At 45.2% G+C, this 22,455-nt stretch overlaps 1 protein-coding gene and 1 long non-coding RNA gene across 7 annotated transcripts in view; one reads left to right on the forward strand and one right to left on the reverse strand.

The window, feature by feature from the left end:
- Positions 1-219: 219 nt before the first annotated feature.
- Positions 220-4,953, reverse strand: LOC113619553 (uncharacterized). 3 transcript variants are annotated; one of them, XR_003432427.1, is made up of 2 exons: positions 2,459-4,953; positions 220-1,084 (listed from the first exon to the last, which is right to left on the reverse strand). It is a non-coding gene; the product is annotated as an uncharacterized LOC113619553 (long non-coding RNA). The 3 variants fall into 3 exon arrangements; XR_003432428.1 differs by having other exon boundaries at positions 220-3,148; positions 4,250-4,948; XR_003432426.1 differs by having other exon boundaries at positions 4,250-4,946.
- Positions 4,954-5,305: 352 nt separating this feature from the next.
- Positions 5,306-22,455, forward strand: part of TSC1 (TSC complex subunit 1) — a 47,270-nt gene continuing 30,120 nt past the window's right edge. For 2 of the 4 annotated variants that reach the window (XM_027104434.1, XM_027104433.1), the window contains exons 1-2: positions 14,173-14,577; positions 21,875-22,060. In XM_027104434.1, coding sequence (XP_026960235.1) covers positions 21,955-22,060 — 106 coding nt within the window. In that variant the 5' untranslated portion in view covers positions 14,173-14,577; positions 21,875-21,954. Of the gene's footprint in view, positions 5,359-14,172; positions 14,578-21,874; positions 22,061-22,455 lie in introns of those variants that run through there. The other 2 variants (XM_027104432.1, XM_027104431.1) reach the window with 2 other exon arrangements.

The raw sequence follows: 22,455 nt of genomic DNA on the forward strand, positions 1-22,455 counted from the left end.
AAGTGGTTCTGGGCTGGACCTGACTCTGAGTCACACTGCGGCGGGTCCCCCTTCCATCTCATCTGCTGGACTCCATGCACCTTAAAAGCAGGTGTAGGGGAGGGGATTGACAAGTGTTCTCTCCCCACCCCCAATTCACACCCACCGAGAACCTCAGAATGTGACCTTATTTGGAAATAGGGTCTTTGCAGATGTAATTCAGTTCAGATGAAGTCATACTGAATTGGTGTGGGCCCTAAACCCAATGACTGGTGTTCTTTCTTTCTTTGTTTCTTTCTTTGCTGTGTCACGTGGCTTGTGGGATCTTAGTTCCCTGACCAGGGACTGACCCTGGGGCCGCGACAGTGAAACCGCTAAGTCCTAACCACTGAGCCACCAGGGAATTCCCCATGACTGGCGTTCGTATAAAAAGAGAGGACACGCAGTGACACACACAGAGAAGCGTGTCGCCTCTCTGCTGTCACCTCTTTAACCCAGTGACCAAATTTAGGCCATGTGAAAACACACAGGGAGAGAGACGGCCACGCACAGAGGGAAGCAGAGAGTAGAGGGACACAGTTGCAAGCCAAGAACATCAAAGACGGCTGGCAACCCCCAGAAGGTAGGAGAGGGCACGGGACATTCCCCATCACAGACCCCAGAAGGGACCAGCCCGGCTGACCCTTTGATTGCAGACTTTTGGCGTCCAGAACTTAGAGAGAACGCACTTCTGTGGTTTAAAGCCACGCAGTCTGTGTACTTTGTCACAGCAGCCTGAGAACACTCACGCATCAGGGAACAGTAATGACGATACTCATAGGTGCCCACACTTTGGCAGGCGCTCTGATAGGCATTTACATGAGTCTCTCACTGGACCGTCCTAGTGACCCTCTGAGTTGGGTATTTAAGGTTATTGGTGGCATCCCCACGTCCAGGTATAGAAACTGAAGTTTGGTTACTCACCCAGGGCACACTGCCAAGTTGTAGAACCAGGATCCCAACTCAGCCTTACTCCCTCTGTCCTCCCCAGATGCTGGTTCGCGCACTGCATGCCTGTGGCCGCCATGCCAACTGTCCTTTATGAGTAAGGGCTGGAAAAGGCATTCTTGAACAAAACCACAGAAACCCAAATTATAAGTCAAAAAAGGAGGAGTTGATTACATCAAAATTAATGTCTCTTTTCCAGCAAAGTACAATATAGTTAATAGGAAGATAACAGGTGGGGGAAGACACTTGAAATATCTATAGTCAGCGAAGGACACATTTCCGTGTGTTGCCATCCTGCAAAGCAACAAGGAAAAGATAGTAACTCCTGAGAGAAAAATGGTCAAAAGATAAGAACTGACCATTTATGGAGGATGAAACCCACGAGACTGACAAGAATATTAAAAAATGCTCCATCTCATTAAGAGAGAGGTAAGTTACAACAAGAATGGGTCACTATAGCCCTATTATACTTTACAATTAAGAGTGTTGGCAGGGATGTGGGCATTTTTGTAGACTTCTAGTGAGACTGTAGCCTGGGGCAGCTGTCCTGGAGAACAGGTGGGTGGTGTTTCTTAAAAGTAAGTCTGTGTAAAAATTTTGGAGGTGATGGATATGTTTAGTACCTGGGCTGTGGTGATGGTACCACAGGTGCATGCCATGTCCAAAGTCATCAAGATATAACATTAATCTTTTGTGTATCAATTATACCCCTGTAAAGCTAATTTTTTTTTCTCTAAAAACAACAGAGTAAGTCCATGCATAGTCTATGATCCACCAGTTTTAGTCCTAGTTACGTATCCCAAAGAAATTCTCAGCTGGACGCGTACGGGAACAAGTAGTGAAGTTTATCACAGTGTTGTTTCTGGTGGCACTATGGGTGTTGCTCCCTGGGAGAGTGGAGAGCAGATCAGGGCAGATCCACATCATTGAATCATCGTCAGCAGTTAGAAGCTATTGGCTGCACATATACAGGGCAAGGAACATGAAGCTTCAAGACATAAAGTTGAGTGGGGAAAAAAGTAAGAAGCAGATCGCCATTTACGACATAATCCATTCAACTAAGTTAAAAATATATGCATATATTTATATACATATGTGTCCATTCGGACACAGTGCTAGACAGCAAGAGGACAATGACAGGACTGGAGAGGCCAGGGCTGCTGAGAGTCTCAGGGGCTACTGCCAGGAGCTTGGAGTCCACCCTCCAGTAAATGTGTGACCCCTGAAAGCAAGGGGCTGCCACACAGAAAGCTGAAGCAAGAGAACTACTCAAATGGATGAACTTATGACATAGAAAAGGACATATTTTTGACTAGTGGTGTCCTTCCAAAGGCCTTCAAATCTCATTGCATCTGGAAGGTCTTTTGTTTGTGAGGGACAGAAACCCAACTGAAACTAACATCAGCGGAAATAGTTTTTGCCTCATGGAACTCGGAGGACCAGGGTGAAGCTGGCATCAGGGACTCCGGAGTTTGAGGGGGTAGCAACCTACATTTCTCTTTCCATCTCTGTCTCTCTTTGTCTCTGTTTCTCTGTGTCTTTTCCATCTTTTGGCTGGACTCCTCACAGCGTTTGGTGTAGGTGAGGGAGAGGGGGAGGGTCACAGCTTTCTCATCCCAGTTTAGTGACCCCAGAGGAAAGACAACATCTCTTTCAGCATCCATGTATAAAGACTCAGGGAAGCACCCTGATTGGCCCAACTTGGGTCACATGTCCAACTGTACCAAGCCCTTTGGCTGGATGCCCAGGACCTTGGATTGGCTAGACCTGGTCCAGGTGCCTGTGGCTGGAGGGTGATGCTGTGGTTGTCCCCAGGAAGGGGAGGGGGAGCTGCTGCACAGATGAATGCCTCACACACATCAAGTGGGTGCCACCTGCCTCCAAGGGCTCACCCCTTCTGTCTTCTGTCACACTCATACAGGCTGGACATGATGGTTGGAGAAAGCCCGGTCAGGAAGCCCCTGCCATGGGGAGGCTCCAGGGTGGTACGTGGAAGGTAGTGGTCTGATTAACGTCTATTTAGCCAATGACAAAAATCAACTCCAGAAAAGCAGAAAATAGCAAGGCAGCCCCTGGGGAGTGGACGGAGACAGTGGCAGGGCTGCCTCTGCCTTTCTTCCCAGCTTCTTCTCACAGCCCCTGGTGGTCCATATTGAGAGAATTACCATTCTTCTTCCAGACACTGTATAAACAGTAACAGCGTGGTTATGGCCCCCTTGAGGTCCAGGAGCTGATGAGGCTCCTGTATCATTGCTCCCTTCCATGGAGGAGAGCATTCCAGCAGGATGAGATCACGGAGCCCAGGAAGATTGTGGGTGGGGAAGGGGGGTTCCTGGGCTGGAGCTCTGGAGCAGTGCCCATCCCCCGACTCCATCCCTTAACCTAACTCTCCCACTCACTGGTGGTCTCAGAATGTCCCTGAGTTCCTGCCATGGTGCTAACGCAAAGGCAGGAATCTGTTCCTGAACCCAGACCACCCCACCCCTTCTCCCCCAAACTTTCCATCTCTGGGCCCCGAGCCGACTATGTTGGGTAACTACACGGAAGTCAGCACTGGGTGGCCTGACTCCAGGCAGTGGCTGCATGCTGACTGTGAGTGCAGTTAACAAATTAACAAAACTAACATTTATTGACATAGGTTCTATGCTGGTTACATCTTAACGTCTCATTGAATCCACCCCATTAGGTAGGCATTATTATTACCCCTATGCTGCAGATGAGGAAACTAAGGCTCACCCAGTCCGCACGATGGCAGAAACCTGCCTTCACGCTCGTCTGTTTGAATCACGACCTCTTGGCTTCCCCCAGCTGCCTCCATGGTGTGTTAGGCTGGTGGAATTTCCAGGTCAATGCTCACCTCCCCCAGAAGCCAGAATGATTATACAGGATGTGCACGGCTCAAGGGTCCCCAGGAGGAGTGTGGGTGCGGGTAGGTGGGTAGAGGCCAAAATACAGCCCGGGCTCTGCTCACGTGGGCTATGGGCCCAGAAGGAGTGCCTTTTTTTTTTTAATTCTCACAAAGGCAACCCACGGACTAACAGTAGCCGAGCCCCCTGGGCCTCTTGGAATTCTGACAGCACCCAACGTGCTAGCGACTCACACAGCAGGCCCCTTAAGCCATATGCCGCCTTGCCTCGTGACCCAACTAGTTCCCATGACCAAACGTGTTATTTCCATAACTCCCCCGGCCCGGCAGGCCCTTGCTTCTTTTAGTTCTTTTCTTTCCAAACTTTAGTTCTTTTCTTCCCAAACGCCTCTCCCATTCCTATTTCATGAAACCTACCTTTCTTTTAAAACCCGGCGGGATGCTCACTCTTTCAGAAAGCCTTTCAGACACCACAGCTCAACTGCGGCCTCTCTCAGGCTGCTTTGCACCAGTCACAGCGTCTGCTATACCCTGCCTCTGATAAGGGCCATCATCCTTCAAGCATTCACTCGGCGCGGGTCGCCGTGCTAAACACTCTCCATACTTTTTCTCCCTGAATCCTCACTTCACTCCTGTTCTTATGCCCATTTCACAGAGGAAGAAACTGAGGCTCAAGGGCCTTCAAGACTTGCCCAGGTTTACACTGCTAGGAAGCAGCGGAGCAGGAACTGAACTGAGGGGTTCTGCTTTTAAAGCTGCCTGCTCTGATCAGGGTGGTTTTCCATAGACGTCGCGACCAGGTCTGAAACGCCAGCAATCTGAGGGTAGAAGCCACCGTGGGTCTCCGTAGGCCCAGAAGTGGGCTTCTGTAAATACTCCGCGAAGGAAAGAAGGCTGCCCTGGTGCAGCTTTTCTCTTTCCGCAGATGAGCTGCCACTCCTCCAAGGCTCCACAGCAGACCCTTCGCCCACAGGGGCCCTACGGGCTCTTCGGGAAACATGAACGCAGCTCTACGGCCGGGCACACGGAGACCCTGGAAGGGGCACCCGGGTCTGCGAGCGGAGAAGGAACCTCCGGAAGGCGTGTGGCACTCCAACCACACCCAGCCGGGCCAACTTGTTTACGCCTCTTGCCCGGCCCGGCCCGGCCCGCCGCCCCGCCCCTCGCTCTCTCGCGTAGCTCCTCCCGCCGCGCCGGCCCTTCTTTTTGCCTCCTTCGCAGTCACAAGACCTCTCAGCGGCTCCCTTTCGGAATCCTTCCGCCCGTCCCCGCCCCCTACCTTACAAACTCTCCTTGGTTCTTTCTCGACTGGTTAGCATCATCAGTAATGAGCAGAACTTCCCCTTCCTTCCAAAGGTGCTGCCGACCGCGGTCATCTGTCGTCGGGTTCGACGGGGTGGGGGGCGAGACCCTGCTGGGACTCTTTTTCGTGGCGGAGGCTGCAGCGGCCGCGGACATTTCACGACGAGGGGGGAGGTGCTGTACGTCCAAGATGGCGGCGCCCTGTAGGCTGGAGGAGCTGTGAGGTAAACAGCTGAGGGGGAGGAGACGGTGTGCGAGGATGAGGGTGTCGCCCCCTCCCTTTCATGGGGGCTTCTCAGGGCAGTCCTGGCACCATGGCCTCAGTCTGGGAGGCCCTGTGGGGCTGGGGCAAGGGGCTCTCTTGCCGGAGAAGGGACTCAGGGAAGGGGGGTTCGGAGAGCTTTCCCCTCCCTCTTATTACGCTCTATCTCCGGCGGGGCCCGGCCAGGCTGGCGGGTCTCTGGGGAGGAGAGGCGGCCCCGGCCGGCACGTCGCCCCTCTTCGGCGACGGAGGGGACGGCTGCACCCCCGCACCGCGGAGCCGAGGGCAGGGGTGAGGTGGGCCTGGTCGCCAGCCCCTCGCTGGGTGGGGTGACAGGTTCCCGCGGGGTGCGGAGAGCGGGGGAGAGACCCTCGGCTGGGGGGCGGGGCCGGGCGGTGGGGCTGGCCCCCGGGCTTGTTGAGAGGGGTCAGGGGTTGGGGGGGCGGGGGATGAATGGAGGCTGCCTGTGGGCATCAAGGACCCGCCTGGACTCGGTGTCTCCGCTGAAATTTGCATGACCGAGCGCGTCGCTCCGGGTGTGCTCGTGGGTATTTAATCGACGGTGAAAGACAGTTGCTTTCGAGTCAGCAGAGGTGATTCTTAAGAGACAGCTATTTGCAGAGCCACTCCTAGACGCTCATTCATTCATTTGAGGAACTGGAGGGTGGGTGAAGAGCCCGCAGTCAGAGAGCCCTTTGAGAATGAAAGCTGTTTCTTTGTGTTTCCTTTGCAAGAGTTTTGCTTCGGATTTGGGGGTGTGGGGGGAGGCTTTGGAGGGGGCGCGGTCCTCTCGACAACAGCAGCTTGTTTATGGGGCGCTCGCTGTGCAAGTGCTTTGCACTCATCCTCTCCTGTAGCCCTCGAGACAAAGGGGAAAGGCAGCCACTCTTAACGCCTCCATTTCTCAGATGAAAAAACTGAGGCCCCGAGAGATGAGGGTCCCTTGCCCAAGGTCACCCCTCTAGGATTATGTGAGCCAGGACTGGAACTGGGGTCTGACTGCCTCCCAGACTGTGCTCCTGTCTCTATTTGTACACCTATGACTCTCTCATTTATCTCTTATTTGATCAAAGCTGGCCCGTCATTCTAAGTAGGTGATTAGAATTAATCAGTTGGCCGAGGTCTGTGCATAAGTGCCTGTGTGTGTGTGTGTGTGTGTGTGTGTGTGTGTGTGTCTTTAATTTTGAGGAGGGACACCCTTGCTTATATACCTTAGCTTTTGTTGGGGGTGGCAGGGTTGTGCCTGTAAACATGTTAGTCTAAATTACGCCGGAAGGTATTTGATGTTTTCATAAAACTCACGCGTTTACTGCAGAAAGAAGTCGTGCTAAAATCCTTGCTGGGTTTTTTTAATAGAAAGCATGGAAATAGCCCTTCATTTTACATAGCGTAAGCTGTAAAAGTACTAAAATAGAATAATACTCTTCTGAGATCCATCGGTTTATAATTTGGGGATCAACTTGGAGCCGTCTGAATTCACACGTGCCGGCAAAGTGGAGCTGTAAATTTCGAGAAGCGTCATAAAACCAACCCTTGTGGGAGCCCTTGATTTACAGAGCAACCACCTGTGATTCTTAAGTTGCCCGTTCCTGAGTAAACCTGGAACATGCACGTGTGAAAACTGATGTAGGGTCGAGCGGGGAAATGCACCTTTAACAGTCACGCATCGGGCCAATGAGGTGCCTCAGAAACACTGACAGATTCTTTGCTATTTCTCTGGGGAGTCACAGGTTCTCCCTCTAACCACCTGGTGTAAACTTAAGGGGTATTTATAGAGGGTGTCAATGGAAACTATCCTCTTACCAAACTATATATCTTACCCAGACGCTCTTACGTCACGTGCATGGAAGGGCGAACGATGTAAGCTTTCTTTGCTTCACGCATTTCCTGGTGTCATAAAGACTTTGGGATGTTCCTAATTGCCTAGCTAGACAGATTCCTAGGCAACTACACGCATTCTTACTTGTTTTCATGAAATTGGAGTGTCTCAAATCCTGTGACTCAGTTGTACTCTTCCTCACTGGTTTCTTGAGAGCAAAGATGTCCCATGCTGCTGCTGTCCGGGTGTAATAAGATGCTTTCTGTGCATACCTGTTTTCATTTGTGAGGTGAAACTGAACAGTCTTACTAGGACAAATCAAATACATGCCTGTCTATGGGATGTTTATAGAGTAATGAAATTACCGGAAACGAGAGATCTCTAACAGTAATGTCCATCAGAACCTTCATGCACAGGTATCTGGCCCCCTAGTAGGTAGATTTGCATATTTGGTCTTTAAGTGTATTTTGGAAGAAGTCATAGGTGATTCTGATGTGCACCAGGGGTTGCGGACCAGTGGCTAAAGTAGCCACTTTGGCTATTTTTCTTTTAATTTATAATTTATTGCAGAGGCATTTCTTAAAATAGCTTCTAACCTCTGGTGTATATAGTGGTGGGTAAGTTTGGGGCTCTGAATTAGAGCTGACTTGATCGTACAGATCTGTCTTCTTTCAGAGTTTGTTAAGGTACAGGTATGGTTCTTTTCCGGGTTTAGGGCCATGGTAGACTAAAGTTAACTTTTTCTGGAATTAACTGGATATTCTTGGCTGCAGATGAGCCAAATACAGCAATACATCAACCATTTCAAGCTTTTCTAGAAGTCAGATAGCTTTCGACTTCTAACAAGCCACTAAGTTCTCTGAGCTTCAGTTTATTCATTTGTGAAATAAGAGAGTTGGATTGTAAATGAGTATTTCAAAGTCTAAATTTCTGAGATTTCAAGTCCTTCTGGGGCTTCAGTTAAAGATTCTACATTGATTGAATCAAAGTGTTAATGGCTTTATAATAACTGAGCAAATGGATGACCTTTAGCGCGACCTGTTTTTATCCTTTCCTTTATATCACATTTTTAAGAAGGTATTCCTTAAAAGTTCCTCATATTATAAATCTCTCTTCGAGAGATTAGTTTTATTTGTATTAGTTTTGTTTGTCATTTAAGTAGCTGCAAGCATGAAAGAAAAGTATACTCGATAGCATTTAAATCTCGAGCTTTTTGCTTTAAGAATACATATATATTTATAATTAGCATATACTCAAAAACTGAATTTTCCCCCCTCAGTGTTTAGTTTGCATGAAATACTGATTTTTTCTATTGGTCTGAAAGAGGTTTTAGACCAATTAAATTGGTTTAAAATTACCATCAGCAATTTTAGATTATTCTTTTTCTGATTTACTTATTAAGCGTGTAGTTCCTAGACATTAGTAATTTAATGTCTAGTGTCTATTTTTGGGAGGGGGAGAATTTAAAAAAATATGTATATATGAAACATATGTAATCCCAGGACCTTGCTAATTTCTTCTTGTCCATTCTCTCGTGCAGTACTAACTTTTGTTCTATACAGGGAAGTAGCAAAAGGTTATAGAACACTTTTTAAGGTTGAATGGATTCAGATTGTCATCTAATGAGTAAAGTGCCCTAAAAACCTAGCTTTGATACAGAGCAAGACATGGTAGTTACTGGCCTAGAATTCACAGGTCACTTTCTAGAGTAAAGATAATGGCAATAGAAGCCAAGACGTGTTTGAGTAACAAGGGACAACTTTACCCTTTGGTCGGTGATAGAGGACACAATGGGCCGTGGTAAGAAAAAACAGATGTGGTGACCGTAATGTCTGCAGTTGTTAAGACCTGTGCTGCTCTGAGCAGTTCCACAGAGCACACGAGTACAGCAACAAACATGAAGTGTATCCATTTTAAGCTATCCATTTAAGCTACTGTATCAGTGTTTCAAGTATAAGTTATTAAATGTAGACTTCTAAGGCTTATGTACCCATTTTGTTTAGTAGTAATATTGTTATAATAAAGTTTATATTTATTGGCACAGTGCCCAACAATGTGCTATGTTTTTTACATGCATGATCCTGTTAGCTCTTCCCACAGCCTTAAGGGGCGGGAGAGAGAGATGAGCACGCTGAGGCTTAAGGTCACTTATTTGGTGGCTGAGCTGGGATTTGAGCCCTGTTGGTTGACTCTAGAACACACACATTTAATCTTGCACTGTGATAAATTGTCTGAACTGCTGATCTCATAAACTAACTCAAAGGTCAATGGTTCTTAAGTTTTGGGGGGGCCTCCGTTACCCTCTGAGGATTTGCGGGAAGCTGTGGACCAAATATCGTTTTCTGTCCCATCAGCACCAAGAACAAAATTCATACAGATATGAAATTCTGGATATGGCTTCAGGAACTTCACAGACCCAGCCTAAAGCCCAGCTGATCATTCTAGATAGACTACTGCTCTTAAAAATGGACTTGGGCTTTAAAAGAGAAACAAACAACAAACAAAACAGTAGATGGGAAAGGCCCACGTCTTTTAAAGATGGACTATGTAGTGTTTGTATTATAAATCATTTTCTTAAACTTTTATATTGAAAGGTTCTTTACACTTCACTGGGAGATCAACCTTAGGTGCCACATTAAAAAAAAATTATAAGTGGAGAACTCAGGTGTGTAACTTGCTAAATGCTTGTCAAGCTTGGCATTCGGTCTGTGTGTACCTTTAGCACCTGGCAGAATTCCATTGGGCTTTTTTCCCCAGGGTTTATGCACTGTTTTTTTCCTTTAGAACCTCAAAAGTGTATATAAAATATATATAAAATATATATTTTTAATATTTCTTGCCTTCATCCTTCTTCCTAGACTAGTGGTTCTCAACCTCTTGTGGGCATCAGAATCGCCAGGAAGACCCACTCCCAGATTCAGAGGTCTCTGACCACCAAGGCTCAAGGCCCAAGAATTTGCATTTCTAGCAAATCCCCAGGTGATGCTGATGTTGCTGGTGTGAGGACCACATTTGAGAACCACATGTGTTAGTCCTAGACTATCAAACCCTGTGCCTTTATTCCCTAGGATATTTCTGTTTTAGTCTTGTGAACTTGAAACCTAAAGAAATCTTAACAGTTTTCCTCAGATTTCTTTTTTTTTCGGTACCTGGGCCTCTCACTGTTGTGGCCTCTCCTGTTGCGGAGCACAGGCTCTGGACGTGCAGGCTCAGCGGCCATGGCTCACGGGCCCAGCCCTCCGCGGCACATGGGATCTTCCCGGACCGGGGCACGAACCCGCGTCCCCTGCATCAGCAGGCGGACTCTCAACCACTGCGCCACCAGGGAAGCCCCTCTCAGATTTCTTTTAAGGGAAGCTCTGTTTTTGAAACATACATGATATTTGGTTTATTTTCTTGGTAAATAATTTTGTTCATGCTAATAGAAAGTTAAAACATAAGAAACATTATTTATAGAAGAGCTACACCTTACCAAAATCAAGCTCTGTCCCTGCAGGCAAGTTACTAGAGGATTTACCTCTGAAATAGGGTAGGTATACGCTTCAGCGAATTGTCCTTCCAGGTCCCTCATGGCAAAAGTTCTGAGTGGAGAATCTGGAGCTCCCCTGCCCCTGTTTATACAACCTTGAGAGAGACCACAACTGCTGAGACCATGTAAATCACACGTGACTACACAGTTTGGCAGGTTTTGCTACCAGCTGTTTTACTTTCACACACTGAGTGGTATTTCCTACCCCTTTCTTTCCTTCTGTGCATTGGTGGGAAGAGTGAATTGGAGCTTGTAGCTTACCTTGTTTGGATGCATTTGTGCTGAAGGCAACTTTATTCACTTCATAGAATATTACTCTAAGAAATCACCTGAGCGTTGCTGAGCCAAACATAATTGTGTAGTAGTGTATTATTAATTTTAATAAATTTATTTATTTATTTATTTTTGGCTGTGTTGGGTCTTCGTTGCTGTGCGTGGGCTTCCTCTAGTTGCTGCGAGTGGGGGCTACTCTTCGTTGTGGTGCATGGGCTTCTCATTGTGGTGGCTTCTCTTGTTGCAGAGCACGGGCTCTAGGCGTGTGGGCTTCAGTAGTTGTGGCACGTCGGCTCAGCAGTTGTGGCACACGGGCTTAGTTGCTCCACGGCATGTGGGATCTTCCCAGACCAGGACTCGGACCCATGTCCCCTGCATTGGAAGGCGGATTCTTAACCACTGTGCCACGAGGGAAGTCCAGTAGTGTGTTATTGACATATTATTATTACCTGTATTATCTGTGTAATGTTTCTGTTCTACTTATACTGTACTTGATAATGAAATAGTCTATCTATGCCTGAACCTGTATCTGAATTGTCTTTGAACTTTTTTAGATAAAAACCTCAGTACAGAAAACAAGTTACAGTGAAGAGACATCTGCTTTCGTTTATACCTGTAGTTGTGTTTTTACATCATAGAAAAGTTGCACAAAATTATCTAGGCGATGTGATATGCAGTTACATATTTTATGTGATTTGGGGTTCTGAGGAGTCCTAGGGGATAGAAGGCCACACACAACACTGATTTTCCAAAAGTCTGAATATTCAGCTGATATTTTCAGATAAAATACTTCGTGAAGGCATTTAGGTACCTGCCAATAGTATTTCATAAAGGTATATTACAGCTCTCAGGTCTTTCATGCCTCGTACTGCATCTTGCCTAGGGCAGAGATGTGTGAAAAAATGTGTACAAGTCCTGCTAATGACATCTCTACATGGCTGTTGAGCTGGAGTTTGTGTGTACCCCACATATACACACCATCGCTCTGTAAACACCTACAGAATGAAATGAAGGTGAAATGTGAAAACAAGTTGACTTATATTCCTTCTGCTTAATCTCAAAACACTAAAGCACAGAGCTGTCATCTTCCCCAAACCTACCCTTTATTTCTATTCAAAAAGACTTGTAGAAGTGCAATTACAGTGTTGCTTTCTGATGAGAATACAACTTTTGGGTCCAAGAGGAAGAGTCCAGATCTGAGGGCATGTTTCTTTTTTAATTTGGCTTTCGAAGATAAGAACATGGATTGGCCCTGTTATGCTCTGACAGGTGTTTCCATCCGTACCCCTCAAGGGTACACATTTTTGAAGAGGGTCTTCTCCGTTCCTCACTTCTGATCAGGAAGTTCACAGGTTGCATGATTTTACCTAGTAGTACCTCCATAGGGCAGGATTTAAATATAAATGAATAAGTAAACACTTAAAATATAAATAATGCCAGGTAGCCCCTGACTGGCCAACATTTATCACCATTACCATTTTTTAGCGTAGCAATAAAGAAGGTAAGAAGTCTTAATGTCGAGCATTGGACAAAAAACATTCTGATTTCCTATGCCAGTTCCTTTATATAGGACAGTGATCCTGGCTAGGCAGGCTATAAGATCTCATCTTGTATACATCCTAATTTTACCCTTGCCTTAGATATTCCTTTTCAGGTAAAAGATCCAACTGGGATTAATTGCAAGAGGAAGTCTACATGACTCAGTGGAGTAACAGCTGAAGTTAAGATTCTAAAGATCAGAGGCTCCAGTGTTTTAATTCTAGCTCTTTTGGTTGAGTGACTGTGGCTGGGCAAGCACCCCCTGTGTGAATGGTTTTGTTGGCCTTTTTGGAAAGCCAGCCCGCCTTCCAGCTCTGCACACACTTGCAGTATGCCACTGAGGACCACAGTTAACGGCGTTAGTGCCTAGAATGTGTTCTACAGGGAAGTATAATTACCGCGTCATCTGGAGCAAGAGGTTTTAATTGTTAGAGAGCTGCTCAACACACTAGTTCAACTTTGACCAGGACTGTATGTGGAACGTCTCGTTTCCTACCTCTTCCGTGTTCAGTGTAATTAGGCATATATAGTGTATGAGGTTCAGCTTTTCATATCTGTATTCAACCCTGGAATGGCTACCAAAGAAGCTGATGAAATCTTTGTTGACTTGAACGGGGTATATTTGCCCCTTGTGTGCCAGATGCTGCAATAGGCCCTGGGTCCCTGTCCCCATGGAGCTTACAATCTAGTGATCAGGCTGTACCTAAACGTAGTTTGAAGGGCCCACATTTTAAAAGCAAACTGGAATGTATTTACATATACTCATATTTAACAAGGATATTTAATATGAGGTAATTTAGGTAGAAAGCAGGGCAAAAAGGGAAAGAAAATAGGGAGAAATGATAGCTGTTCTCAAATATTTTATGCTTGTCATGTAGAAGGATTAGATTAAGGTTGTGTGGTTTCAAAGGCAGAATTCAACTTTGTACATTTATTTAAGAAATATTTTAACTCCTAATCATTCAGTGAACAAGTCCCAGGCACTGTGGCAGCTGCAAGAGGCACAGTACTGGAGAGGCCCCTGTCTCTCCCTGGCTGGAACTGCTGTTCTGGTGAGGGGGACATATTCAGTGACTAATTACACTTGCTTAGTCGGTTGTGGTCCGTGACACCAAGAAATACAGGCTGCTGAGAGTATGTGATGGGGCCTGACCTGGTCTGGTCCTGAGTGGAGGGAAGTGAAAGCTTCTCTGATGAAGCGCATGTTTAAGCTGAGGTTTTTCAGGGTGAAGACTGAGCTTGGGAGGGGGCAGAGGTAGAGTCTCTTGGGCACAGGGACAACATGTACCTGGTCCTGAAGTGGGGACGTGTGTGGCTTGGCTGAGAGACTGTGTGGCTAGTGGGGCAGGGCCGTGGGGAGGGAGGGGGCGTGGTGGGTTTGAAGTGATGCAGACCCACCAAGCGCTTCGTGCCTGGCGCTGCTCTTCCTCTCGGGCTCCTCGGGTGGTTTCTCTGTGCCACGTACCGTGCCGAGGGCTATGGGCGTTCCTCTCCTGGATTAGTGAGGTAGACGCCACCGTTCTTCTCACTGTACAGTGACGTAATTTAAGGTTGGACATTAGAGACATAAGATAAATCACCCAAAGTTACACCGCTACTCAGTGGCAGAGCTTGGATTTCAACTCGGAGCTCTAATTCTGGAGCCCATCCTGCCCATGCATTTCCTGCCCATTCGTTTATAGCTCTAATAAAGACAGTTAACAAAAGGCAGAGTTTACAAGTTCAGCACAATATAAAGAATTTTCCAGCAACCAACTGTTCAGAAATGTAGACGGGGAGAGGCATGTGCACCCAGTGATTATAAGTGTTCATTCCAGCGGAAACCGGATGGCCACCTGTCAGGGATGTGCAGTAGGAAAGAGGTGGAAGCCAGTGAATCCTGAACTTCCTCTGATTGCTTCTGGGATCTCACTTCATTGTGAGATTGATATTGACAGATGCGTGTTTCTTCTCTTCAGTGACCATGAAAGACACCAGGTTGACAGCACTGGAAACTGAAGTACCAATTGTCCCCAGAACAGGTAAGGTGCAAACTCAATCCAGTGGTTGGGGGAAGGTGGAAGAGAATCATTTATCCTGTCTGTGGTTGTACTGGGGCAAAGATATTTCTTTGCATTCAGGATTAACGTTGATGGTTTTAGCTACTTGCCAGGAACTAGACCTTCTGTGTCGTGAAGTAATTAGTCAAATTACCGGTAATTTTTTAACTGCTTGTTCAGTGCCAGGCATGGTGTTAAGTGCATTCTGTGGTTATTTAGTTTGTTCTTCACAGCCACACTTTTGGTGTATCTCCGTTTTACAGATGAGGAGTTGGGCTCTGAAATGTTACGTAATTTTCCTAAGGTTGTATAGTTAGTACCCGGTGTACCTGCGACTCAAATCAGTTCAATCCAGCAGCAGAATTTGGCTCTAACGCCTCGATAAAATGGAAGCCTGTGTGTCTGAGCAAGTCATTCAACTAGCACAGAGGTTCTCAACCCTGGCTGTGCCTTAACAATCCACACAGGCCTATAAAACAAGCCAGACGTCCTGTCTGGACCCCACCCCTTAACCCGCTCAGGATCGTGTGGACTCTCCAGGTGATTCTAATGTACGTCCTGGGCTGAGGACCCCTGAGCTAAGGAGTTAGCATTTACATTGTAACGTGGCTTTATTTATTAATTGTCTTAATTAGTTTTTTGGGGATGAGTTGCATGCTATCATGGTTTCTGGGAATTGGAGGATTCTCAGAGCCCTGGAATATATCCTTCCTAAATATTGAGGCTTTGGCATTTCTGTGGATACTAGTGTAGTCTGAGTGACCTGACTGATCCCTGAGCTCTAATTTTGAGTTTACTGGCAGGAGTGTGCAGTGCAACAGCTTTCCGTGTCTGCAGGAAGGGTGTAGGGGAGATAGGGAAGTGTTTGGTCTGCTGTCTTTATACGCAGATGGCTAATGGGATTCATTTAATGCCTCACTGGTTGCTATTTGCTGTGTTCTGTCACTGTCTTCCTCACCTTACCTCCTAGGAATTGTGAAATAAGGTGGAGATTTTTGCCTTAAAGATTGGTGTCTGTTCACAAACAGGGACTTAATACAGATTGTAGACTGTCTAACAAGAAGGTGGAAGTATTTTTCCCTCACGAGTAGGGGAAGCTTTCTAAGTTTAACTTTTTACTTTAAAATATTTTATGTGTACTTCACCCTGTCCTTTGTCGGAAATCTACTGCATATGAATTTGAACCCAGTGTCAGATGGTCATGATCAAATCATTGAGACCCAAGCTGAACATCACACATCACAAATCTCAGATTTTTTTTTTTAATTTTTATTCATTTATTTATTTATTTTTTGGCTGCATTAGGTCTTCGTTGCTGCGCACAGGCTCTCTCTAGTTGCGGCAAGCGGGGGCTTCTTCATTGCGGCATGCAGGCTTCTCACTGCGGCGGCTTCTCTTGTTGCAGAGCATGGGCTCTAGGCGCGCGGGCTTCAGTAGCTGTGGCGCACGGGCTTAGTTGCTCCACGGCATGTGGGATCGTCCTGGACCAGGGATTGAACCCGTGTCCCCTGCATTGGCAGGCGGATTCTTAACCACTGCACCACCAGGGAAGTCCCACAAATCTCAGATTTTATTAAACATTTTTCAGTATTGCATTTGTATTCCGTTTTAGTAGTCAGATTGTTAAAATTTGAAATTTTAGCAAATTGGTCAGCTGTGTCAGCCGCTAGATTGCTCCTGGGTTAACACGTGTTTGATACCGGAAGGACATTTGTCTTCAGCTGCCGCGTTTAGTCCCATCACTAACCTTTTTAGACAAAGCAGAATGTAATTCGGGAGAGTTTCTGCTAAATTGTTTTCTGGAAGGAACCTGTACCTGGGATTCATAGCTTGGGCAAGCCTCAAGGATCCTTGATCTTCAGCTACTAAAAATTGTTGACAGTCTATACCAATCTTTTTTTTTTTTTTTTTTTTTTGTGGTATGCGGGCCTCTCACTGTTGTGGCCTCTCCTGTTGCGGAGCACAGGCTCCGGACGCGCAGACTCAGCGGCCATGGCTCACGGGCCCAGCCGCTCTGCGGCATGTGGGATCTTCCCAGACCGGGGCATGAACCCGTGTCCCCTGCATCGGCAGGCGGACACTTAACCACTGCGCCACCAGGGAAGCCCTATACCAATCATTTTGAAAAGCTTTTTGATTAAATTTTTAGCCTCTGTATACACACAACTACAAGAAATTGTCTTCTTAAAACAGTTTTGTAAAGTCTGTTTTGAAATTTTATTAGTGAGTACAAAATGTGTTTGAGTATTTCATTTTTTCTTAACATTGTTTTCTTCATACTCTATATATTCTTTGGGTTTTTTTTGTTTGTTTGTTTTGTTTTTTGCAGTACGCGGGCCTCTCCCGTTGCGGAGCACAGGCTCCGGACGCGCAGGCTCAGCGGCCATGGCTCACGGGCCCAGCTGCTCTGCGGCATGTGGGATCTTCCCGGACCGGGGCACGAACCCGTGTCCCCTGCATTGGCAGGCGGACTCTCAACCACTGCGCCACCTGGGAAGCCCCTCTATATATTCTTTATGTTTGGCTTGAAGGTGATTTATCATGGATATTGTTGACTGTGATTTTGGGGTTTTTTCATGTCATAAAATTGAGGCGACAGGTTGGCATTTTATTTTTAATTCACCCTCACAAGATATGAGGTATTCCCAAATATGACTTTTTCTTGAAAGACTACAAATCAGGACTACAAATTAGGTGAAGTTCTTAAAGATTATTCTGTTCGTAATAAATGTTATAAAACAATTCTATAAAAGTTAGAATTAAAATATAGTTTAATTTCTGTTATTTAACCATGTGTTACTAAAATTTTTATAAACATTTGGCTCAAAGAATAATTACTGTTATTTGTAAAGCTATCTAGCGAATCTACCTTCTTAATACTCATAATATTAGTTAATATATTTAACTGTTTGAAAGTTCTTAATTGTTTTTGAACATAAAAATCACATCGTTAACTGAAGCTTTTATTTTTGTAATAATAAATGTATAAATAAGTATTGTATTGACAGAATTTCAACTTAATAAAACACAAAACTTAGATGTTACATCTAGAATGTTTTTACCTTTATTCAGATATTAATAGTACTTCTGTATGCATGCCTTGTCCGCATTACTGACATCATGTGGATTAGGTATGATGGTAACATTAACATATAGTTGTTGGTCACACATACCCAGTCAGAGATGCCAGAAATGCTGCAGAAGTGGGCGATTGTTCAACTTTCAGTCCTAAAGACCAAGGCCGCAGCCAGATTTTGGCCAAGTATAGAGACTAAAATCGAACTTTGGTAAATCTCTATTTTCCAACCATAAATCTCAAATCTGGTTACCAGTGTAGAGTTTCAGTTTGGTTTATTCAAAGGTGGTGACTAAGAACCCCGCTGTTGCTTTAGATTGGGTGGTCGGGGAGGCCTCTCAGAGATGGTGTGACATTTTGAGCAGAGACTTGAAACAGCCACACGAGGATCTGGGAGAAGAGCAACAGCAAGTGCAGAGGACTGAGCAAGAAGCTGTTTTCCTGAGTTTCAGGAGCCTGAGACTAGAGCAGAGAGACGAGGGGGTGGAGTGCTGTGAAACGGAGGCAGAGGGAGTGGGGACTTCACAACTGGCCCAATCTGGTGGAGCCTTGCAGCCCCTTGGGAGCTGGCGCTTATTAGCTCCATGGGAAGCCACTGGATGATTTTAAACAGGGGAGTGAAAGATTCTGATTTCCCTATTTCAGAGTCTTTTGTGGTTGTTTGGTGGCAGATAAGTTGTAGGGCGAGGGTAGTGAGGGAGCCTGCTGCTCCCTTGTCTCCAAGGGGGGATGATGGGGGCTTGGGCTGGGGTGACAACAAAAGGGATAAGTCAGTGGGTTTGCCAGCGGATTAGATGTGAGGGTACGAGTGGTGGAAGAGCACGGATGTCACCTAGACGTTTGCTAGAGACTGACGACCATGCCTTTTACTGAGGTCCGGGAGACTATCAGAGTGACAGGTCTTGGGGTGGGGGCGGGGCGGACGTTGGAAGTCATGGCTCCCTAATGTAAATAGCATCATCGATAGCGCGGTACTGTGGCTTGTGGGCGCCAAAGATAATTTTTTTTTTTTTTTTGCGGTACGCGGGCCTCTCACTGTTGTGGCCTCTCCCGCTGCGGAGCACAGGCTCCGGACGTACAGGCTCAGCGACCATGGCTCACGGGCCCAGCCGCTCCGCGGCACGTGGGATCTTCCCAGACCGGGGCATGAACCGGTGTCCCCTGCATCGGCAGGCGGACTCCCAACCACTGCGCCACCAGGGAAGCCCCAAAGATAATATTAAGCTAAATGGAATGTTGCTTTGGCGTGTAGGGTACAGAAATGTATTAACTAAATATTGACTTTTGGCTTCCCCTGTCTATTTTCTATACTTGGTTACTTCCAAGATGCAAGAGAGACTTTCATGGCTGAAGTGGATGCTTCATGTGCCTGTGGTGCTAACCTCTCAGGGACTTTCCCCTTATCTTCTCTAGGCTGTAAAGTGTGTTTAACATGTGTGCAACTCACCCATTCCCACCACATCCAGGTGAAGCTGGTCCCTTCCCTCCTTTGTGTACTCACTAAATCATGTCCATTTCCTGCTCGTGTACATATAGTTCTTCATTGCACTTGCTAAGTCTGTCTTCCCTACTTAGCATCCTGCACTCAGTCCCTCAAGAAATATTTGAATAAGTTTAAAAGGGGAGATATTCCAATCATGGAACTAATTCCAAAAGCTTATGCTTGAACTCCCGTGAGGGCTTTTTAGAATGTCAAAAATCCTTGAACTTGAGGCACTTAAATGAAGAATCCCACACAAAGCCCATAATTTATATTTTTTCTGAGGTTTAAAAAATATGGTTAAAAGGTAGAATTTTAGAACTGGAGAGAAGAGCAACAAAAGCTTGTTGCCAAAAATAGATACTAATGTATGTTAGAATAAAACCTTATTTTTGCTTTCTGTAAAGCATCTGGAAAGAGTAGGCTCCAGAAATCAGACTTTTATACCTAAATTACATTTACAATCTGAAAAACGAGCTTGGTGACCCATGACGGTCAGCCCTGAGTATCGCCAAGGTGACTGGATGGGCGCCATCTTTGTTTAGATTTGAGCTCATGGCGCTCTGCTCTGGGCTGCCTGCATTTGGAGGGACAGCTCTGACATTACTGTCTTCTGAACATACAGAAGACAAGCGCGGGGTCTCACTAGCCTGAGACTGGGTAAGTAGCAGTTTTATTGGAACAAAACGAAACTTAGGGGCAAATTACTTTTAAGCCTGAGAATCATTTGTGATTTACCTGAAGTAGAAATGAATGTGGAGGCTAGCCAGATAAATGTGCTGTTCCAGTCATGTTGAAAGTGGCCCAGAGGTTGTCACCAGTATTCTTTCTGATAATGTGTGAGTACTACTCAGTGAGTGTTTATCTGTGCCGGGTGCTGTGCTAACTGTGTGACACACGTTGTGTCATTTAATCCTCTTGGTGAACAATAAACCCTGACAGGTTGGTATTATCTTCACTTGTAAATTTAATTTAATCCATCTCACAATAAGGTGAAATTTATTGTTTTCAGCTTTGAACTTTTACAATAAAATCTTACCAGTTATGGTCTCACATTTCTGAGTCCTTTGAAATTAACTTCCTTTACGATTTACCTGTAAGATTTATATTTATGTAAATATAAATTTGTATTATATTCCTACATCATACTTTCTACATCAGGATTTTCTATCAAAAATACATTTATACATTTTAATTGATTTTTCTGGCTAATGAATTTCTGATTCACCAAGAGCAAAATCAGTGAATATCACCAGGTTGTAATTAAACCAGAGCATAGATGATAGTAAGTTAATACTCGTCAGTTTCAGGGGTCATTGCTACTTTAAATTTGGCATCCTTGTAGGAGCTTAACTCTTTAGCGGAGTTTTTCCTTAGCGTGGTGTTTCTCAAGTGCGGCTTATTTATCACCCATATAAGAATTATTCTGGGGTGCTTATTAAAATGCATATTCCTAAGCCCACAATCCAGTTCTGGAATGGGCCCAGAAGTTAGATCCGAGGTGGTTTGGATACACACTGAAGCCTGAGAACTGCTACTTTAGCTTACCCAAAGACAAGCAAATAGAAAATAAGAATATATTCTGATGTGACTGCAAGTGATGTATACAGTTGTTGGCCTGGGAGCTGAGGCATCTAAGTTCTGCTTTACTATGTGACCTTGGCAAAATTATTTATCCTTTTTGAGTATCCATATTCTCATCTGTAAAATAAGGATAATATCTGCTTACCTCACAGTTGCTGTGAGGATCAAAACCACAAGTTAGTTTAATGTCACAATTATGGGCTTAGTGCTTTGAGTGAAGCAGATTTCGGCTCAAATTTCAGTTCTCCCTGGCTTTGCCTCCTGCTAGCTTTCTGACTGTAAGCAAATGGGGTTGATCTTTGTTCCTCTCCCTGTAAAATGGGGACAAAAGAGCCAGTCATACTGTAGTTATATAAGGAGTGTATTTGATGATGTTTGTGAAAGGTGTGCAGTGCCTGTCTAATAAATGGTAGCTGTCTTTACTTGGTTTTGAAAATATAGCTTTAGGGACCATAGTGGGGAGAAATGAATAATTGTAAATGTGTATAGTGACACTGGAGAATGAGCTGCTTTTTCTCTATAAAGATAAGGTGACTGCTCCACTGCCATAAAGGACTGAGTTTTTGAAGGTGCAGGCTTCCCCCGTTCATGCCTACTTCCCTGTAACTAGCAGCATTTGAGTGTGTGGTAGATGTCTGGGGTGAGGCGCGTACACTAAAAATAGAGGAACCATCCCTGGTTCAAATGAGGTTTATGCACTTGTGACCTAACTGGCCATACTAACTTCTAGACTCTGATGGGGTTGTCAAGAAGAAGATAGCATGCTTTCAGCTCTCTTTCTGAAAATAGTTCATCTACTCTTTAGATCACTGATTTGAAACATAAACATAGTCTTAGCCAAAACCCAAGGTAGACTTAGAGTAGGAATAAAACTTAGATTTAGTCCCATTATTAAGTTGCTGTGATGATTCCAACTGGTATTGTTTTTTTTTTTAGGTTTCTCTCTGTTGCATTCCCTAGAACTCCTCTTCATAAATTTGTCAAGGACAGAATTATTTACACGCCCTAGCTTCTTTTATCAGCAAAGTTCTGGACAAACTTTTCACTGCTTCGAATATATGCTCAGTTTGTCTGGCAGGTAGTTTTTTGTGGGGAAAAATGGGGCCATTTTATTACACCATTCCTCTTCTTCTTTTCAGTCTGGTAGTGGCACCAATGAAGAGCCTTCAAAGTCTTTAACACACATCCTGGACCCAGCACAGCGCATTCGTGTAAGATAATGGCCCAACAAGCAAATATTGGGGAGCTTCTCTCCATGTTGGATTCCCCCATGCTGAGTGTGCGTGATGATGTAACAGCTGTCTTTAAAGAGAACCTCAATTCTGGTAAGCAGAATCGAACCCTGGTTAGCTTATCTGCTAATCAGACAAGATTGACCTAGAGATGACTAGAATCCTACTGATAAATTTTGGTTTTCATCTTCTAAAGAGAGTCTTTAAAACCACCAAGGAAAAGCATACATCGGTGGATTCATTCTACATTCTACATGTGTTTCAAGCTTTTAGTTATGGAAATACTCAAATATACACACAAACATAGAAGTAAGAGTCACATAATGAACTCCATATACCCAGCCTTTCCTGTTTCATCTTACCTCCCTGACTTCCCCCCACCCAGGTATTTTAAAGCAAATCCCAGGTATATCATTTCATCTGTAAATCACATGTAATTTTTAATATGAAACATGCTTAACCTCTCTTTTTATCAGAGAAATATAAAT

Source organism: Aethalodelphis obliquidens, unplaced genomic scaffold (assembly GCF_003676395.1).
Source record: "Aethalodelphis obliquidens isolate GAN/ISIS:26980383/991018 unplaced genomic scaffold, ASM367639v1 scaffold7, whole genome shotgun sequence".
Classification (NCBI taxonomy): domain Eukaryota; kingdom Metazoa; phylum Chordata; class Mammalia; order Artiodactyla; family Delphinidae; genus Aethalodelphis; species Aethalodelphis obliquidens.